The 23,096-nt window shown below is 41.7% G+C and overlaps 2 protein-coding genes across 5 annotated transcripts in view; one reads left to right on the top strand and one right to left on the bottom strand.

Annotated features, from left to right (window-relative positions):
• Positions 1-1,036: 1,036 nt before the first annotated feature.
• NIPAL3 (NIPA like domain containing 3) lies at positions 1,037-22,508 on the bottom strand. 4 transcript variants are annotated; one of them, XM_038377777.2, is made up of 12 exons: positions 22,341-22,508; positions 18,219-18,634; positions 16,015-16,083; positions 15,728-15,899; positions 15,572-15,631; positions 13,661-13,806; positions 11,878-11,974; positions 10,066-10,201; positions 8,971-9,059; positions 8,151-8,214; positions 6,760-6,854; positions 1,037-5,485 (listed from the first exon to the last, which is right to left on the bottom strand). In XM_038377777.2, the coding sequence occupies exons 2-12, from the start codon at positions 18,315-18,317 to the stop codon at positions 5,286-5,288; spliced, it is 1,227 nt and encodes a 408-aa protein (XP_038233705.1). In that variant the 5' UTR covers positions 18,318-18,634; positions 22,341-22,508; the 3' UTR covers positions 1,037-5,285. The 4 variants fall into 4 exon arrangements, 3 of the variants coding, with proteins under 3 accessions (XP_038233705.1, XP_038233704.1, XP_038233706.1); XM_038377776.2 differs by having other exon boundaries at positions 22,219-22,478; XM_038377778.2 differs by having other exon boundaries at positions 13,661-13,782; positions 22,219-22,454.
• The window catches only part of STPG1 (sperm tail PG-rich repeat containing 1), a 36,508-nt gene continuing 23,078 nt past the window's right edge, over positions 9,667-23,096 (top strand). The window contains exon 1 of the mRNA XM_043506045.1: positions 9,667-9,951. The gene's annotated coding sequence lies outside the window, so the exon portion shown is untranslated. The remainder of the gene's footprint in view (positions 9,952-23,096) is intronic.

The raw sequence follows: 23,096 nt of genomic DNA, 5'->3' as shown, positions 1-23,096 counted from the left end.
TTTCAACACCAGGACATATGGCTTCCAGTGCTTCTTCCACTTGTATATGGGTGTCCGGTGTATACATTTAATTAAGAGTATTCTCAGGGTTATCTTCTGCTTATCCCTGTGGAATATAGTCCCCATATGGTCAGTATCAATTAGGTTGGCAAGCATTCAATTAAGATTTATTGCCAGTATTCTAAATTTATAATCTCTATTTCATAAAGGCAGTGATAGGAAATGCTGATACATTTTCAAATCCCTCTGGACTTGAAAGCAAAGACATGCATCTCCAGTGCTCCCAATCATCACAGCAGGGTAATGGATGAGTAGCACCTCAGAGAGAAGTGTGCCATTTCCTTAATCCTAGTATTGCCAACTCCAAGCACTCAAAAAATCATGAATCAGGCCCCCAAAATCATGAGATTTAAAAAAAATAAAGGGTCAAGAACCAGAAGCTAAATATAACTCTAAAGTACACTTGCGTCACATTTTCAAGCTTTTCTCTGAAATCATGAGGGCTAGATTTTTTAAAAAAAAAATGTAAACTAACTTTCTTATGACAGGTTTCAGAGTAGCAGCCGTGTTAGTCTGTATTCACAAAAAGAAAAGGAGTACTTGTGGCACCATAGAGACTAACAATTTTATTAGAGCATAAGCTTTGGTGAGCTACAGCTCACTTCATCGGATGCATGAAGTGAGCTGTAGCTCACGAAAGCTTATGCTCTCATAAAATTGTTAGTCTCTAAGGTGCCACAAGTACTCCTTTTCTTTTAACTTATGTAATTTCATGAATTCAGGAGATGGGGCTTTCCAGCTAAATAATTCCAACCAACACCAAATATTGTGAGACTTGGCAACATCGCAATTCCCAACCCAGTCTCAGTGCCATGGATTTCCCTAGGTCACCTATCCAAAAGCAGACTTTGTTCTCTTTGAATGTATGCATCATTCATTGCTTATCATGCTCCACTGTCATGACTTCTCTCTTAATATGAATATAATACAATCAATCATAATTGTTATCTTATTGGTCAAGAAAGAGTTCCATAGATTTTACCAGAACCTTTTATTAAGTCTCATTTTTGAAGAGCTTACCTAAAGGACAATTAAATAAACATGCAATGTCGCTTATGAAAAATTAAGTTATTATAATTCATAATGTAAAGCTCTTTATTTACATGTTTTAATGTGAACAAAACTTCGTAGGCAAATCATTTTGTATATCAGCCAACATCAGGCTTGTATTCCACAGTATAAAGTTACAAGTGAGAGAGACTTTTAGAATATATTTAAGCGCTTGGTACATTGAAAAGCCACGCAGTTTCCATTGCAGAGACAATAAGTGTCTTACATTCTATAGAGCAGCTTTTAATTCTAGGAGTAAAGGAAGGAGTTAAGGGATGATTACAGTAGCAGTATTCCCACACACCACCATTTTAGTAAGAGAGGGAGCAATCCACTGGTTTCTGTGCATACTTTAAGGGCTTGATTCTGAGAAGTTGTACCTCAATGGGTATAAGTCAGTGGGTTTTGAAAGTGCTCTCTACATCTCAGGATCAAGCCCTGACTGAAGCTCAGACCAAAATATTCTGTTTAAACTATTTATTTAAGAATAAATAGATTATTTTAGAAGTTGCAAGGAGGATTGGTATGTGTGGAAGGTGAAAGTGAGGTGGACATGTACTCTTTTAAAATTCTAATGGTCAGTTTAGCTGTAAATATTTGCTGCAATCTGAATTGTAATCAATGGTATCTCAGCCCTAAAAGTGTTTTGTAAAGAGCGTATAAATTGAGATTAAAACCAGTCCACAGGACCTGCCCTTGTAAGCATGATCTAGGCTGTTAAGTGGGTGGGGGAAGTTTGGTTTGATACCTAATTGTGCTCTGTAACTGCTGGGGCTGGAAGACTGCTTAATCGGAGTGCAGGGTTTCTGCAGAGATGGGTGTAGCTTCTGAGGGAGTGCCATGCACTTCTGCTTGGTTAACAGGGATGGTGGCTGCAACACAGTATTGAGGAATAATGCAGGGGAGGTGATTTATGAGGCCATTTTAAATATCAAGTATTGAACGCATGCAGCAAATACTCATGTAGTACAAGCTCTTGGCCATGTCATGAGTGGCAGTAGGACCAACATAATAAAAACAAAAATTACACTGGTGAAGGTGCTGCTTCTATGTTAGTGTGTTTGGTCACAAAGTTGCATACTGAGATCACGCAGTGCTGCCTTAACATGGCACACTGGAGCAGCCCAAGCTATTATTTTTATATAGGTTATATGAACATCCATACGCATCACACCGTCACTAGAGCCATTTGTTAGAAAGTTTTAAAAGCAAGTTTTATTGAAAGAAAAGGCAATGAACATTTAAACACATCTAAGAATGGCCCATTAACCCTTGAAATGAGGCTGAACTGCTTAAAATCTTTATAAAGAGTCCACACAGTCTCTTGCCCTACCCAGTAAAAGGGTCAGAGCTATGTGAAAATCTAAAAGCCCACAGGACCTGGCCAGGGATGGATTTCCCCAGTGCAGGATCTGCAGAAGACAGCCATATGCTGTACCAAGAGTCAGGGGCAGGAGGTGTGTGTCAGGAGCGTAGGTGCAGCACTGTGGAGATCTGTAGAAGGCAGTTATCTATTATTTTTATGCCTAGGGACAGTACCAAAGGTGACTTAAAGTCACCAGACCCCCTGTCCTTTGGGCTTAGAGTTCTGTGCTGCGTCTCTTAGAGGCACAGTCGAGAGTCTCTTCCATGGTATCAGTAATAAAGACAACCATGTACTAAAGAGCCTAAATATTTACTCTTTGGGAATTTTGCGTATTGTTCAGCTGCAATTTTTTATTTCTTTTTAAATACCACTAAGAAATCCCAGAAGCAGCTATGAAAACAACATCTGAGTAACACAAATGGCTGTATGTAGCCCATGGCAGGATCAATAACCCAAACATTGAAGTCAACTGGTAGCTGACTTACATTATTATAGTAGGATCAGGCCCATTAAACCAGACACTAGTTAATGTCACTTACTGCAGAGGGCTCCAGGATATAGAGAGCTTTAGAATGTTAAACATTGAATTTGCATACATTTGTGGTTTAGTGCTGATCTGTACTGATGTAATATGTTTCTGTGGTTTAATAGCCACAATGTCAAAACGCCTACTGCCTCAGTGATTAAAAGGGAAGAGAAGCGAGCATTCTTGCCTCCCCCCATACACCCTCTCTTTTACTATTCTGCTTTGTATCTTTAATGAACAAAAGCCACACTTACATTCACAAATAGTTGACTACTGGGGATTGAAAGCCAATGGTACTAAATCAATATCAGGGGGAAATCCAGTAAATTTAAAGTTCTGGCAGTACTAGTCCATTAACTTTGTTATCTTGCTTAAGCATGATGGGCAACAACAACAACAAAAAAAGGCAGATATTTCTCTAGGTTTCATAAGCTCGAATGTACAGGATGCCATTGATAAGCTCTGAATTGTCAGACGTGCCAAGCTAGTGAAGCAGCTCTGTGTAAAGCAGAAATATATATAGTGGCCATCCACCCTTTCTGAAGTCTTTTATACAATTTTTTTTCAAGCTGCTCAAAAATTACCAAGGCAGTGGCAAGTATTTGCAGGTGTAAGTAATATTTATAGCCAGCAAAGCAAACACTTGATGCAGAAGAACCAATTCTGTTCTCATTTATGATATTTTACCCAAATCAATGGAATTCTTGTGGATTTTTGCTAGTGAGAGCAGAATCTGGCCCACTGAATATAAATACACAAACCCACTTTTGCAAATCCTAGGTCCTCTCAGCCCAGTTTGTGTAGGAGTAACTTTGTGCAGTGCACAGAAAGCAATTGCTATTGACTTCAAAGAAGCTTCTGCTTGTTTGTTCAGCCACACTGCTATGAATATAGGCTGAATTGCACTGAGCAGACTTAAAATTCCATTCTTTAGTAAGACAGATATATTTAGAAAGGGGACAAAAAAAAGTTAAAGTGCAACTGCCTGAAAAACAGATGCAAGTTACATGCAGCTGCATGTATTATACTCATAAAAACATATATTTTGACCATGTCCCTTTAATCTGACAAAATTCCTCCCTATCTGCTTCTAACCACCCTTTAAAAGATAAAAAGTTAAATGTATTTTTCCCTTTATCATGAATGAATGCACACTGCTGTGTTATTGTTATCCTGCTCACAAGTGGTGAAGCGTGCATGTTCATTCTTGTTGGATTGCTCACAAGTAATGGGCTGCTGCCTTTTTACTTTTGAAGGAAAACAAAAACCTCACAACACTGGGGCTGAGATTTTCAAATCTGCCAAAGGGATTTGGACACCATTGAGCATCCAAATCTTTCAGACGGCTTTGAAAAATCTCAGTCTGAATCTTTTGTTCAGAATACAAAATTGAATTTAGACCTTACAAAGAAATACAAGAACACCAAGTTGGTAAATCTAAAGTTTGACCAACTACAATGCCATTTTCATTTCTTGCACTTCACTGTGTCAATTTCTACACCATCTAATCCAGTCCATGGCAAATTCTCTGAAATCAGAAAACTGGTGACCATCATCTGTGTCCTAAATTGATGTGCAGTCTAACACAATGGTGCTACAAAACGCATTTGACTTGCACATCTCACTCAACACTAGACAGAGAGTAGCGGTTATTGAGAAATGCAGCATGTTTATGGTCTGGAAAAAAAAAGGTGGATCAGATCATTTACTTCCTTATTCCACTGTTTTATACCATTCCTAAAACACTGGCCAACACTCCTTTGCTTTAGTTCAGTGACATTTTAATGCCATGCTAAAGAAGTGTTCATGAGGTAACTAACACATCAAGGTCCAACTTTTTGGAACTCCTTCATAACTGATACATGATAAACCAAATTTTGCCCTTCAGTCCTGTTGACTTCAGTTTGTGTTGTACCTACTGCTGGCCGAGCTGAAAAGTGACAGTCACTGTACTTCACACAGCTCTGCATCTTCACAGTGCCAGCTGTCCAGTCAATATCAGATAGCCACAATACTGCCTGTCATTGCATGTTCAAAGTTAGTCCTTCTTTTAAGGTTGCAATGATTTACTGCTAGCTTAGGACAAATGTTTCCAAAGTCCACAACTATACAGAGTCCTTTATTCAAATAATCCGTCTTGAAAGTTAAGTTTGAGACTAGATTTAAACCATACTGAGTTCAGCTTTAACATACGCATTTATATTTTAATGGATCTAAAAACGAAAGCGATAAATAAATAAAGATCACACTCTTGTTGCCCTAAGTCAGCTTCTTAAAGAGCACTCACTCTTTTTTACTGTGCTCCAGCACACGGTAGGGCAGTGCAGAAACTCCTTTGGAACCATGCTCCTCCTGCACTATTGGCAGTGTGGCTGGAGTGTAGATCTCCGCCATGCTATCATTGTTCTCTAGGGCACCATAGGAAAAGGAAGCTTTGAGATCAGGCTGAATTGCAATTCCTTTGTCGTGCACATTCTGCATGCCTGCGACAGGGGGAGGAAAGACAGGGATTAAGTGGTTAGGAAGAGAAGTCCCTTCTCCCTCCGCCCTGTTATTGACAAATTATACAATTTCAGGGCTAGCAATTTGCCCCATCTGTTGTGTGAGTGTTAAACAGAAAGGCATAAATAACCCTGGAAAATTACAGCGGATAAGCTCCTTGTGGGCGGGTGACAGCAGTCAGCTATCATTAATTTGAACACCATTTAGTTACAATCCTCCCCTTCCCCAAAGTTTATTCTTAATTTTTTCAATTTCTGGAGCACCTTTCATTTGAGGGGCATCGAGAGCTTGGAGCAATTAATATTCAGGACCTAAGAATTAATTACTTCATCATGTGAAGTATAATTATGTTCATTTTTCACTGTATATGTAGTCTTAGTGGCCTGATTTTTCAGGAGTACTTGTGGCACCTTAGAGACTAACAAATTTATTTGAGCATAAACTTTCGTGAGCTACCACTCATTTCATTGGATGTATTTTCCACTGAATGCATCCGATGAAGTGAGCTGTAGCTCACGAAAGCTTATGCTCAAATAAATTTGTTAGTCTCTAAGGTGCCACAAGTACTCCTTTTCTTTTTTGTGAATACAGATTAACATGGCTGCAACTCTGAAACCTGATTTTTCAGGCATACAGAACACCTACAACTCCCCCTGTGGTTAATAGGAGTTAAGAGCATACAGCATTGTGTGGCATTGGGCCCCTACTCTCTCTGCCTCATCCACTTGAGGACAGAGCTTCTCCGCAATTGGTGTTTGTAAAGTGATTTATAGATTAAAAGATCTGATTTTTATTAAGATTGCTTCGGATTCTAGACCTGATTTTTATGGACGCTAAGGCCACATCACACCACTCTGGCAGGGATATAGTCCCACTTTAAGGTCCCTTTACCAACTAGAACAATATAAAGCATCCTTAGCGTAAATGAGAATCAGACCCTCTGTATTCCTTTTAAAATGATTTTGACACCAAAGCTACATTTATCATATCAACCTCATTGTGATGATTTACACTGCTGAGCTATCAAAGATATAGACGCAACCCATCATGAAGAGAAAAAGTTATGGATGCATAAACTGTTTAACAAATAAAAAGAAGAAAAAAATAATACCACAACAGCCCAACAAGATGCAACACTGAACAAATGCTAAAATAAAATAAAATGTAATGCAGAGTGAAATCAAAACATGACTTTTTATTCTGATAATTGATGTTTAAGAGACAGAATGGCAAAATATTGGACTTTTCCTGTTACCTGGCATAGCATCCATTGATATGTATGGTTCAAATGGTATGGATTTCTTCTTGTTTCTTGTGATTAAGAAGACACCTAAAAATGCAATGAGGCACCTGAGAGAGAAGGGGTGGGAAGGGGGAAGAAGAGGAGAAAAAGCCTAGTGAAGTGAGTGGGGAAAAAAAAAAAAAAAAAAAAAAAAAGTCAACAAGCCAAGGTTGTTGCTTTTTCTGAATGTCCATCCTGCACCAGAAGAACAGAACACAGAGCTGGAAGAGATGGAACCTGCAGAGCAGAGTTACACCAGAGAGCAGTGTCTCTTAGTTGAATAATGACTGTGTTCACATTATTGAGATCCATGCTGTGTGCAACTTGTAATCAGAACGAGTCAACCTTTCCCTTGACAAAATGCTCAGTTATTAATTTGCACTTATGGGAAGTGCTGAAGTCTTGACAAGTTACAGGGGAATGGTAACAACCCAAAGTTTGATTCACCCTTTCTAAATTCCGAGATTCAACAGTATAATCTTTTAGGCATTTATGTAGGTAAATGTACTGACAGTTGTCAGCCCTAATTTCTGCAGTATGCTAATGAGAAGAGACAAGGTTAATTAGTACTTTCAGTGGGTCTGTGTTTCTGTATTAATTTGTAAAATAGTTTAATGTGTCCCCTGCTTAGAGAGAGCTACTTTAAAAATCAACACATCGTAACGAGACTCAGTACCGAGATATATAACTAAGAGCTTTACTGATCCTGTCTGCATTGCATGAGTATCAAAGCAGTACTTGATTGGACTCCCAAAACCCTGACCCCAGCCCAGCATAGGTTCAGCATAAAACCTGAGATGGGTTCTCGGTCATTTATTTGGTTGTTCTAGTCCTGCTTGGAAATTAGGAGGGACACCTTTAGTACCTTACTCTAAATGTTAAAGGGGATAAAGGTAACTGGTATGAAGATTCACGCTTCAGGGCATAAGCTGGTCTCCATCTAGGGTCAGGAACAAGTTTCCCCACATGGTATAGTTGTTGCACAACTGCATGCACAACAGAGCTTTTACACCTTTCTGAAGCATCCACCTTGGGCCTATGTCAGAGACAAGACATGGACTTCATGAGCTATTTTACATTCTAGTAGGACAGTTTTCAGGGTATGTTATCCTACACATCCGTGGAGGCTAGAAGACAAAGTAGTAGTATAAATGAGTCCCAGATATGTTTCAATAAAAGAATTCACGCCACAGAGGACAATAACCTCCCTCCCACCTTTTTAAAGGTTAGCCATATAGAGAAATACATTTCAATTTGCTAACACAGTAAGCATCTGTGTAAATCAGCAATGTTTCATTCACTTCAATAGCACCATGCGAGTTTACACCAGCTGAGGATCTGGCCTGGAATTTTTAAAAACATACCCTAGTGCAAACATGCATATATGGAGAACATCTTCACCAGTGAAGTCCAAGTAGAAGGTTGCTCCTGAGACAAGAGGAGAGAACATGAACAGGTTTTAGCTTAAATTAGATTCTCTCCCCCAGGTGACTGAGCAAGTATAGCTACATTTTAAATCACCGCTTTCTCCAGCAATCAGATCATTTTTAAGAGGGGGAACAGGGGCCTATAGGAATGCCTGCTCTACACTTAAAAGTTATACTGGTATAAATCTGTCAGTTAGGGATTGGATATTTTACCAAAATAGGTTTACTGGTACAACACCCTAGTGCGGATGCAGTTATACCGTTATAATGGGGCCTTATGCTGGTATAGATCATTCCTCTTCCTGTACGGGAATAACTCAACCGGTATAAGTGCCTTTAGACACCAGCATAACTCCATCCACACTTGGGGGTTGCGTCACTTTAACTACACCAGTATAATTAAAACAAATACAATTTTTGTTTAGTCAAGCCCCAATAAATAGTAGAGAAGTTTTAGCTCTGGACCTAAGCTACACATCTAGCAAGCATTCAGACTGCAAGACACCCACTCTTTTTATACTTTAGGACAGAGTGAGTAATCCAGTCTCAGACAAGATCGGATAGCTGATTTGGTGCTTAAGAGAAAGCTTTTTCCAACAACCTAATGGGAGAATTCACACAAAATGAAACTGACTACAAAAAACATTAAGAAAATGCAAGTTATCTTCCTCAGCTAGAAAATCAGGATTTTTCTCCAAAGTCTTTTGCCCTTATTTTAAAAGAATAACAAACCTGATAACATTGCACAAGTGTTTACCTGCTGTAATCGCTGTTGCTGTGGACAGGATGTAGCCTATGCTGGCAATCTGAGATGAGTCATACAGCTGCGAGGCTTGGGTTAGAAACCTTCAGATACAATGGCAAACAATGCAGGTTGATTTTGCTTTTCTTTTTTTTTTTTTTTAGAAGAAGAATTCTCAATATGTGTTTAGAAGTCTGAAACCTGTTTAGAAGTTGCTTCTGTAGGAGATAGTTCTTTCCCTGTTTGAAGACACCTCTCAAAACAATACTCTCTAGATAAAGATTCTAGATTCTCTTCTTCCTTATACCTTCAGTGGAGTAACTCCTTATCATAGCAGTTTAAAAGGAGAGTCGGATCCGCAAAGGGAAATCCTGGCCCCACTGAAACCAGTAGGAGTTTTGCTATGGATGTCAATGGAGCCAGATTTTTAAAAAAGTTCGTATCCACGTTCCTAATACCAGGGTCAGAGGAGAATGCTGATAATGCTTCTTTCTGTAGCGTATAGCTCACTTGGGCAATAGTTTTCAGAGTAGCAGCCGTGTTAGTCTGTATTCGCAAAAAAGAAAAGGAGTACTTGTGGCACCTTAATGACTAACAAATTTATTTGAGCATAAGTTTTCGTGAGCTACAGCTCACTTCATCGGATGCATAAATTTGTTAGTCCCTAAGGTGCCACAAGTACTCCTTTTCTTTTTTGGGCAATAGTGTTAGCGCAGGGCTAACAGTGCTCCCACTGAAGTCAGTGGCAAAACTCCTATAGGTTTCAGTGTGAGTAGAAACAGGCCCTTAATGATGAAAGCTGGCTTACAGGTATTGGCAGTCTGTCAGCATCAAGTTTTCATTAACATTATGGTTTCAGAGAAATGGCCACTATTCTATTTTTAATTGCAATCTTGTACCTTTCTTTTAATTCTTAGTACTACGGTTATTATGAAGGATGTGGTGTTTACATAGCAAAGAGATGAAGAACTTCCCTCTGTCAGGGCCAGCATAACAGTGAGCAATTTAATTACCTATTCTTATGCATGTGGGTTGATTTCTAAACATCTTAAACTACATTCTACTCCACAGCTGTAAGCCACAACAGGAAAAGAGACCTGATCAACTCACCTTGCTTGAAAGACTGCTGTTGCAACCATGCATACCAACATGATGTAGAATATAGGGTAGCCGAGCTGGAGGCTTCCTTGTACTGAGACAATAATCATGCCTGCTATAGCCTTCACAGTCACTACAGTCATAGACCCTGTGAATATGTAACAAAGCTCGGTTGTAACATAGCAGCACAGACCACTGGATTGTTAACAGGAATCTCCGTCTCAACAGGTGGCTGCTAGCAAAGCAAAAGGTGACAAGCCTCAGCCTTCCTTTTGCAAAGGACAGAACAGGGAGGAGTGTGATTCTTGACTTCTGTTCTCAGTTCTGCCACTGGTTTACCATGTGACTTTGAGTGAGTCACTCTGCATGTGGCTGCTTCCCCACCTGTAGAACGCTGGTATTTACCCGGTCTCAATTAAATGTTTGAACAGAGCCTTAAGATCAAACAAAAGGGACTAGAAGGGTACAAATATGCCTTACTTCTGATGGTGTACCAGCTTTATTACTAAAACGGAGGAATTTTCCAACACAGCTCAAGAATTAGGATTGAGAAAAGCCAATTCTCTTCCCCATTTCTGCAAACACAAGTCAAGGCAATTCAGAATTAAGGTTGTCACCCTGTCCATGATTGGTTGCCCTGTCAGGCCTCCAGTTATTAAGATAGATACCACAGTGATGGATATTACATATATAGCAAAGCTTGAGAGAGCACTGCAGCACACTGGATACTGCTTTCCAAGCACTGGATCACAGAGCTAGTTATACACCAAGTGGAACCTTCAACTCCAAACTCTTTAGCACGTCAGTTTGTGTCTCTGCCTTTCTATTATTTCGTTCACTTGGTGTTTCTTAAGACGACAGATTAACAGGAAGGAAAACGCTAGGGGCGAAATCCTGGCCTTAGTGAAGTCAATGCAAACTCCCATAAACATCAATGGAGCCAGGATTTTGCCCCATCTCCAGAGCTTCTTCTAGACTCAACATGGATCTGTTGACATAGTAGTGTATTGGAGCTCCAAGAAGCCATAAATACAACTGCAGTGAAAGTGTCGCAGCTCTTCCATTAAAACTATATGGCTCATACAACAGTCACAGTAATCATCTTCCGTCCTCCGCTAGCACCTTACAACTGAGGATCTCAAAAGCAAGCAATTCACAAACATTCATGTAATTTAGATTCCCCAACATCCCAGTCTCCCATTTTACAGATGGGGAAAATGGAGATACAGAGAGGTCAAATGCCTTACGAAGGTCACACAGTGAGTCAGTGTCAGAGCCAGAAAGATTCCTGGACTAAATATCCTGTATTTTAGCCACAACATCATCCTTCCATCTCAGCTGGAGCCATAAGACACTTCATAGTGTTTTGAATACATGGACACAACACTGTCATTAGCCGGGTTTAGAATCTGACATAGCATCTATTTGGGGGGCTAGATCCTGCCTCCATGAGGAGTGGACTGATGGTCCAATAGGTCTTGTCCATCTCTACTTGCTTCAAATCTGAAATACTATAGCAAGATAGGTTTCAGAGTAGCAGCCGTGTTAGTCTGTATTCGCAAAAAGAAAAGGAGTACTTGTGGCACCTTAGTAGCTCACGAAAGCTTATGCTCTAATAAATTTGTTAGTCTCTAAGGTGCCACAAGTACTCCTTTTCTTATAGCAAGATACAGGCTTTATTTGCTTTTCATAAACATTTCTGGAGTTAATTGCTGTGATTAGCAACATAAAATGCATTAACGTTCCCCACCGCCAGGAGCAATTCACTCCAATTCGTGATATTAAACCACAGTTAGAAAACGTTAAGCACGCATTTGAACTTACCCAGCAATGCTACCAGCAGAAGAATAACTACTATGTAGTTTGCATTTTTCCTCTTGTAAAAATATAGCAGCAGGCAGAACAGTATGATTTCTACAAGCTAGAAAAAAAATGCAGAAATAAGTATTAGAAAGTGAGGGATGGGGTGGGAAATCCTTTTTCTTGCAGTGTATGCGGCTTTGATGCTCATGTTGGTAATAGTAATAATACCTAGCTCTTTTCATAATTAGATCTCAAAGCTTTACAAAGGAGGTCAGTATCATTATCACCATTTTAGAGATAGGGAAACAGAGACATAGAGAGACAGAGGAAGTGACTTGCCAAGGTCACTAAGGCAGGCCAGTGGCAGAGTTCGGAACAGAACCCAGGTCTCCTGAGCCTCAGTTCTGTGCACTGCCCACTAGGCCACACTACCTCCCATAAGCCTTGTAATACTATAGCTTTATTTGATGCCACAGAACTGCCTGGTCCCATGAAACTTGATGGATAGAAACGATCCTGTGCACATCTTCTCCTATTGTGGTACTGCTAACATCCATCAAAGCTAAGGCAGGATCTAGTAAGACTATAGGTCAAATCAGCCCTGATCTGAATGGATGAGATCTTCAGTGACTTTTGCAAGAACAGTGGAGTGGGAATTTCTGAGGGCATGGTGTTCCTTAAAGTAAAACAAACAAACAAACAAACAAACAAACAAAACCACACCAACCAACCAACACAAAACAAAACAAAACAAAAACAAAAACACACAAAACAAAACAAAACAAAAAACCAGAAAACCAGGCCAAATAACCCTAATTCTGCACCCAGGTCACTGTTCTCATTCAGCTTTTTCTAAAGAGGTTGAGGACCCAACCCACCACCCATTAAAGTCAATAGGACTCTTTCAACTGCCTTCAAGTGGGACTTGGATGGGGTCCTAATTATGAGAACATTAGGTTTTTTGTCTTCTGACAAAAGCACAGATATTAATCACAGTACATGGGCATCTTAGGCACAGTTGATGCCAATCTGCAGTCTGTTACCAGGGGTTAACACAGCAGCAGGTTGGGGAGGGGGTGGAATATTTTCAATGTGCTTGAATCCTGGCACAATAATTCAGATAGGGAAGGGAAGCTGAAGATCAATCGGTTCTAGAAAATACACCCTCTGCTTTAGATTGTGCATACACACGCGTGCTCCAAGCTAGGGAGACAATTATGGGAAAAGCTCTTAGAGTCATTAACAGAGCCAAGTAAGAGCCATGAGAATAATTAAAAGGATTCAAAAATCTGCCTTATAATGATAGACTCAAGAAGTTCAATCTATTTAACTTAACCAAGAGAAGATTCAGGGGTGACTTGATCACAGTCTATAAGTGCCGACATGGGGAATAAATATTTGATAATGGGCTCTTCTATCTAGCAGAGAGAGGTATAACACGATCCAATGGCTGGAAGCTGAAGCTAGACAAATTCAGTCTGGAAATAAGGCATACATTTTTAACAGCAAAAGTAATTAACCTTGGAATAACTTACCAAGGGTCATGGTGGATTCCCCATCACTGACAATTTTTAAATCAAAATTGGATGTTTTTCTAAAAGATCTGCTCTAGGAATTATTTTGGGGATGTTCTATGGCCTGTGTTATACAGGAGGTCAGACCAGATGATTACAATGGCGCTTTCTGGCCTTGGATTCTCTGAAAATGCAGCAAGTACCTATGAAAATCCATTTTAAGTGAATGCCCCCGCCAGGCATATTTCAGAAAGCATGGAATCCATCCCTTATTTTATGGGCCACCTTACCATGTATAAAAGAAACGGCCAGCTGACTAAATGCTTAGTGATATTGTCTCCTGTCATCATCTCATGACTGTTGGGTCCAAATGTTATCAGCAAGTAAGTTCCAACGATTGCCAAACCACAGCCTACGAAGGACAAAACATAGCGTCCTTTGGCAAACCAAGGACAAGATACAGAAGACATGTTAGTGAATCAGTACAGATCATGGGTTACACACTGCACATGCATAGTGATCGTTATAACTACAGATCATGCTTCCCCCTGGAAATAGTTCATTCCTCCACCCTCTGTGCCCCACTTTCAAAATATTAGAAAAAACAGGCAATATATTTGTTTTGAGCTGAGAACCAAGAGTTAACGGAAAATAAAAAGCCTTCTAAACAAATAGGTGAGGAGAAAAGGAGTACTTGTGGCACCTTAGAGACTAACAAATTTATTTGAGCATAAGCTTTCGTGAGCTACAGCTCACTTCATCGGATGCATCTGATGAAGCCGTGAGCTGTAGCTCACGAAAGCTTATGCTCAAATAAATTTGTTAGTTTCTAAAGTGCCACAAGTCCTCATTTTCTTTTTGCGAATACAGACTAACATGGCTGCTACTCTGAAATAGGTGAGGGTGAGTGCTACATTTTGGGCCTAGGCTACCTGGCAACACCTCTTTAACAATGCAGTGTTCATTCTGTCAGGAGGCAGAAAGACTAAGGCCCCGAACCAGCAAATACTTGCATATCTATGTCGTTCCATTGAACTCCGATTGTGTTTGTGACAGAGTGACAATTTCCTGCAATATTCTGAATTAGGTTTAATACCCTTTGGGGTCAATCATGTTAAAAATGCGATTGTGTATGTGTTATTGTGGAATTGTTATGCAACTTCACTTGGAGACTGACTAATGTGCTCTCTGCAAGGTATCAGGAACTTCAAAAAGACAATTGAGGTGGATTTCCTACAAAATACCTGGGAGTAAGTGGAATGCAAATGACCCATTTCAAATCCACCTTTTGAAGCTATGCCTGGGGAAGGAAAACCCATTGTCTATTGACTACCTGGTCCTGGAAACTCTCGATCAGAGACCCTTGAGCTGTATAAAAAGGTGGATTAAATATGTTGTGAGCATGCTTGGTCCGAGTTGAAACTGTGATTAGTTTGAAACCACAGGAAGGAAAACCCTTGGGTGGGGTTTGGAAGGACTGCTCCGGACAGAGCCCACATTAGGGTTGGGGTGATCTCTGGTAGACTTATTAGTATAGGAGTAGGGGTTTTTTTGTATTGTTTTTAATAGGTTCTCTGTAATGCTTGTTATGTTAAGAATAAAATAGGCTTGCTTAGAAAGAGCTATGGGGTACCTTATACCAGTGGGCAGTCAGACTGTCAACCGTCTCCACAGAGAAAGCAAGCTGGTCTGCTTGGGCAGCCTGTCTCTGCTAGGAACAACATAGTGAAGGCAGGGAACTGTTGAACCTGGAGATACATTGGTCAGAAGGGACAGAGACATGGGTCTCCACCCAAGAGAGGTGATGCCAGAAACCGGAGAGTGAGAGCCCTTGCTGGACCAGACAAAGGGGAATACAGGTGCAGTTAATTTGAACTGAGACAATATTTAAGGGATTTTCAGGATCAAGGATGTGCCATCAGCCTCCATCAGATTCCTCCAAGAAATAGTTTGATGTGGGGTTTATAAGATCAGTAAGCAAGGAGGGGACCTTACAGGTTCATTTTCAACAATCAACCCTAGATATGGAAAATCCATTTGTAAAAACAGCAGATAAACCTTTCTACTGAAAAAACGTCATTTTAAGCATTGGTGTCCCTTAAATAACTGTCATGCTATATACTATATGAAGTAATGGAGTAAAAATTAAGCAGCATTCAAAACAGAAATTAAGAATACAGAATAATGGAAGTGAAACTTACTCAGAAAGTCTTTGGGTTTCCACTTTTCTTTAATGAATATAATTCCTATGATTGTGCTAGCTATTAAAAAAGACAAACAAAATTATGTGCATTGCGTTTTCATAAGCAGTCTTGTACTGGTACATAAACAAAGATACACAAGTCCTTTTCCTTTACCTATAACAGACACTGCACTGAGTGGCACAATCAGTGAAAGAGGTGCAAAGGCATAGGACGAAAACACCCCCAGTTCTCCCAGCAGCAGAAAAAACAGACCACACCACCATGTCTTGGTCCTGAAATAGGCCCGAGGGTCTTTGGAACCTGCCAGCCGGATGTGGCTATACTTCTAGAAAGGAAAAAATAAAAATTAAAACAAAACAAAACAGATACTTGGGAATCCTTACTGCTTTTTAAGTACAGGACGCATGGGAGAGGGTCAATATTTGTTTCATGATACTCACCTGGAGGTTGAGTGCAATACTGATAACTAGATGACCAAATATAGCCAGTAATGCACCAATCAAGTTTTCCTGTAAAGCAAAGCAAACATGCAGATATTAGATTTGCCCCATGAAGCCAGTGGAAGGTGGGGAGAGGGACAATCCTGATAGAAAGCAGATTTTTGAATACCTCTCTCTGAGTCTCTAGGTTCTGTCTCGAGATCTAGCCACTATTCCTATATGATCTTGGGCAAGTCATTTAGCCTCTCAATGCCTGTTATCCATCTGTAAAATGGGGTTGAATAATACTTTCCTGCCTGACATGGGCATTGTGAGGCTTAATTTAATGTTTATGGGTTCTTCAGATCCCCATCAGGAAGGTAATGTAGCCCTGCACCATGTTCTTTTTTCAGTAAGCAGCACACCTAAAAATCCATTTTCATAAAGGACCTGAGAATTTGGTGTTCACCAGAGTACGGATTAGGCAGGTTCTTCAGCACCTTTCTTCAATTCCAGGTTCAGCCTCTAATAAATATCTTCACTGACCTCCAACTGTCACAACAACTGGCTGGATAAGAGCTTGCAGGAAGTGATTTAGAATGCGCCTTTTAAATGAACCAGTTAGTCATTCCAGAGAAAAGCACAAGGGGTGGAAACCACTCCTGACAGACTAGGGTGTACAGCCCAGCAATACCTTGAACAAGCTAGATGCAAAATTCAAAGCAACAATGAATGAAAGTCAGGATGAATCACAGAAGAGATGCACATCACGATGCTACCAGAAGAGCTTGGAGTGCTCTCTCTCTGTCAAGTAGGGACATTTACCATTTGCTTTCCTCTAGCAATAGTCTAAATCGCATCAGAGCATCATTAACAGTTTTAGTTTCAAACACAGCTATCCAAGGTATAGTGGGTACTTCAAGGTGATTTATTTGGGATAGCTGAGTGTTTCTCTCTCTCTCTCTCTCTCTCTCTCCGCAACTATTGATATTAAAGGCCTTGGCATTATTTTTTCATGCCCACTCAGGCAGTGGCTTTAAAGTAACAAATTACGTATGTAAGTGGAACAGAAAGCCCTTTGGTAAGTTGAAGGTGATTAGGGTGCAAAAGGAGTTTAATAAGCAATGAGTCTCATCAAGTTAACTTCTCCCAGAGTATCCGAGGGTATGTCTACACTGCAATTAGACACCTGCAGCTGACTGCTGCCATCTGACGAAGGGCTTGGGCTAAGGGGCTAGGTACTGCGTATAGACACAGTGAGGCACAGTCTCCCTCCCACCTCAAAGGGTCCTTGAGCCTGGGCTCCAGCCTGAGCCCAAATGTCTACACTGCAATTAAACGGCGCCTTACCCCGAGCCAGCTGGCATGGGCCAGTCATGGGTTTTTGATTGCAGTGTACACATGCCCTAAGAGAACAGCCCACTGCAGACAGCAGGAGGGGAACAATATTATAACCCTACCGGATTCCATGCTAAGAAACTCAGCAGGTTCCACTGGTTCATCAACCAAACCTCAATTTAGAAGGGCATGGCAGAAGCACTGCCTCCACCAAACAGCCCCGCCTCCACCAAACAGCCCCGGCCATACAGCTCAGAGTTGCTGGCTCAGGAGGGCCAGACATACTGAAACGTGCCCAGGCCAGTTCTCTTTGCAGCACTTAGACTTGCAGATCTGAGTGCAGTGCATCCTCAGCAAAGAGCCTTGCACAGTGTTTATAATCATTCTAGATGGGATTTTCAAAGGGGCCTTTGAGTCAGCAGCCCAAATCCCAATCCTAACTTCATTAAGATCCTCTGAAAATTCCAGCCTCAGGACCAGTTAAAGAGGAAGGATGGGCTTCTCGTTAAAGCGTTGGGTTCACTTCCCAGCTCCCTGTGTGACCTCGGGCAAGTCACTTAGCATCTTTGGCCCAGCTCCCCCAAGTTATTTAGGCTCCTAACTTCCAATGAAGTCAGTGCGGGGGGGGTAATAATCCTTCCTGTCTCACTTCCTTTATCTTTCTTGCTGTTGGTCCTTCAGAGCAGGGACTGTGCCTCACGAGGTCTATACACAGCACCTAGCACCTGAGGGCCCCTAGGCGCTGCTGTAATACAAATGCACAGCACATGATCCGAAAGCTCAGCACATTCAAGACAATATTTATATTTCCAAGCCGGACATAAACCCCAGCGCCATTCAGGTCAAGTTTTACACCTACTAGACAGTGCATTTGGTGAACATCTGACCTTGTAAGAATAGGGATCCTCATGGGGCAGTACAGATACAGCAGCTGTTGCGAGTGGAAGCTGCTGGAGCTGCAGATCTGGGCCATTCCCTCCTTCCATTTTGGTTTATTCACACATCTCCCTTGCAGTTTCCTCAACAACTGCAACCGCTCTTTAGAGAAGAGACTCATGCATGGCCGGTGCCTCCTGGCCCATTACTTTACACCACTTCTCCTTTTCCATCTTGCTGCCCTTGAGCTAAGGAATGGGTTGGTCAGTGAATCCGAGCACCCCCACAGTTGCTTTTCAGCTGCTGTTTCCTTCTTCCCCGCACGGCAAAGCAGGGACGAGATAGTCACTCCAGGAAGAGATGTGGATCAATCCATATTTCCAGTAGGTCAATAGCACAGCAGCTTATATTCCTGAGATTTTAGACACTAAGAAAGATTTAAAAATAAAAGGTAAATCAATGAACAATAATCACAACACTTGCCACCTGAGAGCAGTGTATTTATAGTGCCATGGACACATACAAGTGTTGGGTAGCCAGGTGGTCAACTGGGGGAGGATGGGATGAGAAATTCTGGCCAAGTACACCAGGCAAACCTTTACTCTCATAAAAAGTTCCCCAGAATCAAACTAACATTCAAACACATCAGATGGGACCTCAGTGTTTAAGGTTTTTCCTCAAGAGACCCACACAGCACCAACTGCATACAACTCAGTTTACCTGAGCCGATACTTAAACTGCATGTTGTACTGAAGGCAAACGTTCCTTTGGGTGGTATTAAATGTCAGGCCATCGCATTTGAAGAGCCATAGTCAAAAAGCTTTCTGTCCTCCATGTCCTGTTTTACACTCCTTTAGTGCCTAGTGACTTGTGTTGTACACCCAGGAGAGACAACATCGCAGGTCCTTCCACCAATACCCAACAGAGATCATAGTGCCACTTTTCATTTCCTGTAACCAAGGGGGCCAAGCCTGCCCCCATTTTGATAAAAGCTTCCATGGACTTCAGTGAGAGCAGGATTAGGCCCTTAGTGACTTCAAGCTCCTGGTGGCAAGACTCACTCTAGTTGTCTGGGAAGCACCATGCCCACCTGAAGGGCCTAGCAGTAGCAGGTTTCAGAGTAGCAGCCGTGTTAGTCTGTATTCTCAAAAAGAAAAAGGAGTACTTGTGGCACCTTAGAGACTAACAAATTTATTTGAGCATAAGCTTTTGTGAGCTACAGCTCACTTCATCGGATGCATTCGGTGGAAAATACAGTGGGGAGATTTATACACACACACACACACACACACACACACACACACACACAGAACATGAAACAAGGGTTTTATCATACATACTGTAAGGAGAGTGATCACTTAAGATGAGATATTACCAGCAAGGGTGGGGGAGGAGGAGGACGACAGCAGGATTGTCTGGCTATGTAGACCCCCTCCTCAGGCCCTATGCTACCAGCACTCCCAGCTATCTTCGAGACACCACTGACTTCCTGAGGAAACTACAATCCATCGGTGATCTTCCTAAAAACACCATCCTGGCCACTATGGATGTAGAAGCCCTCTACACCAACATTCCACACAAAGATGGACTACAAGCCATCAGGAACAGTATCCCCGATAATGTCACGGCTAACCTGGTGGCTGAACTTTGTGACTTTGTCCTCACCCATAACTATTTCACATTTGGTGACAATGCATACCTTCAAATCAGCGGCACTGCTATGGGTACCCGCATGGCCCCACAGTATGCCAACATTTTTATGGCTGACTTAGAACAACGCTTCCTCAGCTCTCGTCCCCTAATGCCCCTACTCTACTTGCGCTACATTGATGACATCTTCATCATCTGGACCCATGGAAAAGAAGCCCTTGAGGAATTCCACCATGATTTCAACAATTTCCATCCCACCATCAACCTCAGCCTGGACCAGTCCACACAAGAGATCCACTTCCTGGACACTACGGTGCTAATAAATGATGGTCACATAAACACCACCCTACATCGGAAATCTACTGACCGCTATTCCTACTTACATGCCTGTAGCTTTCATCCAGATCATACCACACGATCCACTGGCTACAGCCAAGCTCTACGATATAACCGCATTTGCTCCAACCCCTCAGACAGAGACAAACACCTACAAGATCTCTATCAAGCATTCTTACAACTATAGTACCCACCTGCTGAAGTGAAGAAACAGATTGACAGAGCCAGAAGAGTACCCAGAAGTCACCTACTACAGGACAGGCTCAACAAAGAAAATACCAGAATGCCACTAGCCATCACCTTCAGCCCCCAACTAAAACCTCTCCAACACATCATCAAGGATCTACAACCTATCCTGAAGGACGACCCATCACTCTCACAGATCTTGGGAGACAGGCCAGTCCTTGCTTACAGACAGCCCCCCAACCTGAAGCAAATACTCACCAGCAACCACACACCACACAACAGAACCACTAACCCAGGACCTTATCCTTGCAACAAAGCCCGTTGCCAACTGTGTCCACATATCTATTCAGGGGACACCATCATAGGGCCTAATCACATCAGCCACAATATCAGAGGCTCGTTCACCTGCACATCTACCAATGTGATATGTGCCAGCAATGCCCCTCTGCAATGTACATTGGTCAAACTGGACAGTCTCTACATAAAAGAATAAATGGACACAAATCAGACGTCAAGAATTATAACATTCAAAAACCAGTTCGAGAACACTTCAATCTCTTTGGTCACTCGATTACAGACCTAAAAGTTGCAATTCTTCAACAAAAAAAACTTCAAAAAAAGACTCCAACGAGAGACTGCTGAATTGGAATTAATTTGCAAACTGGATACAATTAACTTAGGCTTGAATAGAGACTGGGAGTGGATGGGTCATTACACAAAGTAAAACTATTTCCCCATGTTATTTCTCCCCCTCCACCGTTCCTCAGACATTCTTGTTAACTGCTGGAAATGGCCCACCTTGATTATCACCATAAAAGGTTTTCCTCCTCCCCCCCCCTTGCTGATAATAGCTCATCTTACGTGATCACTCTGCTTACAGTGTGTATGATAAAACCCATTGTTTCATGTTCCCTGTGTGTGTAAATATATCTCCCCACTGTATTTTCCACCAAATGCATCCAATAAAGTGAGCTGTAGCTCACGAAAGCTTATTCCCAAATAAATTTGTTAGTCTCTAAGGTGCCACAAGTACTCCTTTTCTTCTAGCTGTAGCAGGCACTTTGATAAGCACCTTTCACTGGAGAACATCAAAGCACTTCACAAACACTCAGGAATGGAGACTCACAAAGTGATCCCTTATTATAGTTGGGGAGGCTAAGGCACAGAGCAGTTTAAGGGCCTGATATTCGGAGGTGCTGAGCACCCACAGCTCTCATTGAAACCACATGATCCTGAAGCCAATAAAAGCTATGGATGATAAGCACCCCCCCAAAAATCAGACCCTTAGTGAGTTGCCCAAGGGTCACAGAATAAGTAAGTGGCAAAGATGGGACTAGGGTCTGGTAATTCCACTGCTCAGTCCCATGCCTTGGCTACAAACCACAATCTCTCTTTCCAAGCCGTAGGCCTATAAAGGATTTACCTGGCCCACCCCCAGTGATAGTGGGTAGAACAAATACAGTAAATGCCCTTCACATGTCCAGCTGAGGAAGAAGCAAGCCACCTAGCAAATCAGATGGATCAGGGTGCCGAGGGAAGAGCAAGATTTGATTTTTGAATCACTATCCAAGCATAATTCAAATCAGGAGCTTTGTGAGACAAACAAAAAAAGTTCTTCCCTATCACTTCCTAGTTTAGGCAACCCACCTTGCCCTTTCCAGGTTCCTTCTGAACCTAAAAATAAAACAGGCTGGCTTTTTCTTAGAGTGATGCCCAGCAGGAACAAATCAAAATAAGACACATAAATTCCCAGACCAACAGAAAACAGGAATCAGACCAGAAATTATAGATAATTCATGAACTTTCTATTGCCCAGGCAAAGCCATGGATGTCACTCACCCAATCTGAGTTTCAAACACACACTCATCTGGCTTTCCACTTGGGATCAGTGATGAAGGGATCTCTGCTGCTACTTTACACCCAGGGATATGGATTTGCACAAATTGCTGTTAATTTCTTACCCAATTTAGGGTTGCCAGTCTGCTGCAGTGTTTTGCTCTTCCCAGGGTACTGTGATTTGGTGCTAGACCTGCCAGTCAGTTGAGAGACTCCTGTGTAATTAAGATTACTGGCTGCTAGGCAGGATGTTAAAGGGCAGGCCTTGCCTATTGGTTAGGAAAGGTAAAGCTTGTTTGAAGTGCAAGATACTGAGGAGAGGATGAAAGCTGAGACCCGGAGCTGTGTCTTCATGCCATTTTATGGGGTGGCCTCTAGTGGCCACAATTTTGTATTTGCATGGAAGCCACTTTCGTGGGTGCATCAGCATAAATGGGATGTCATGGCCCAAATGTGCAAGATTCTGAGAGATGCGGAGTACCCTCATCTCCTGTTCATTGCACTCATTGGGGCTCTGTCTCAGAACACATGCAGTTTTCTTTTTTTGAGGCCTGATCCTGTGAGATGACGAGCACAAACAAAGCCCAGTGAAATCATTGAGAGTTACAGGTGCTTAGCATCTCTCCAATGCAGCCCAAAGATGCACTGGTTAAATGGATGTGCTTTGGAGTCAGCCTCCTGGATTCAGCCTGCTGCACCAATGAAAGGGATTCTGCTGTCAGTGCATTGACTACCATACTAAAACAATAGTCCTAGTAATCATTAATGCTTGTTAACTGATTTGATGATCAAAGCGGTCTTCAGTGCTGATTATATCACTTAATGTTAGACACGATGGGAGCGATTTCCAAAATAACTCACTACCCACTTAAGCACTTCCA

This window comes from Dermochelys coriacea, chromosome 19 (assembly GCF_009764565.3).
Source record: "Dermochelys coriacea isolate rDerCor1 chromosome 19, rDerCor1.pri.v4, whole genome shotgun sequence".
In the NCBI taxonomy this organism is placed as follows: domain Eukaryota; kingdom Metazoa; phylum Chordata; order Testudines; family Dermochelyidae; genus Dermochelys; species Dermochelys coriacea.
The sequence above is the reverse complement of the archived record's forward strand: the minus strand, read 5'-3'. Positions and strand labels throughout refer to the sequence as shown.

Excerpts from the sequence above, each read along its gene's own strand:
- NIPAL3 (XM_038377777.2), bottom strand. The coding sequence starts at position 18,317 with ATGGAAGGAGGGAATGGCCCAGATCTGCAGCTCCAGCAGCTTCCACTC. Across the intron at positions 9,060-10,065 it reads ACAGCAGTCTTTCAAGCAAG|GTTTCTAACCCAAGCCTCGC; the intron begins GTGAGTTGATCA and ends TTGTATCTGAAG. Across the intron at positions 6,855-8,150 it reads ATATGCATGTTTGCACTAGG|GTGCCTCATTGCATTTTTAG; the intron begins GTATGTTTTTAA and ends CTTCTCTCTCAG.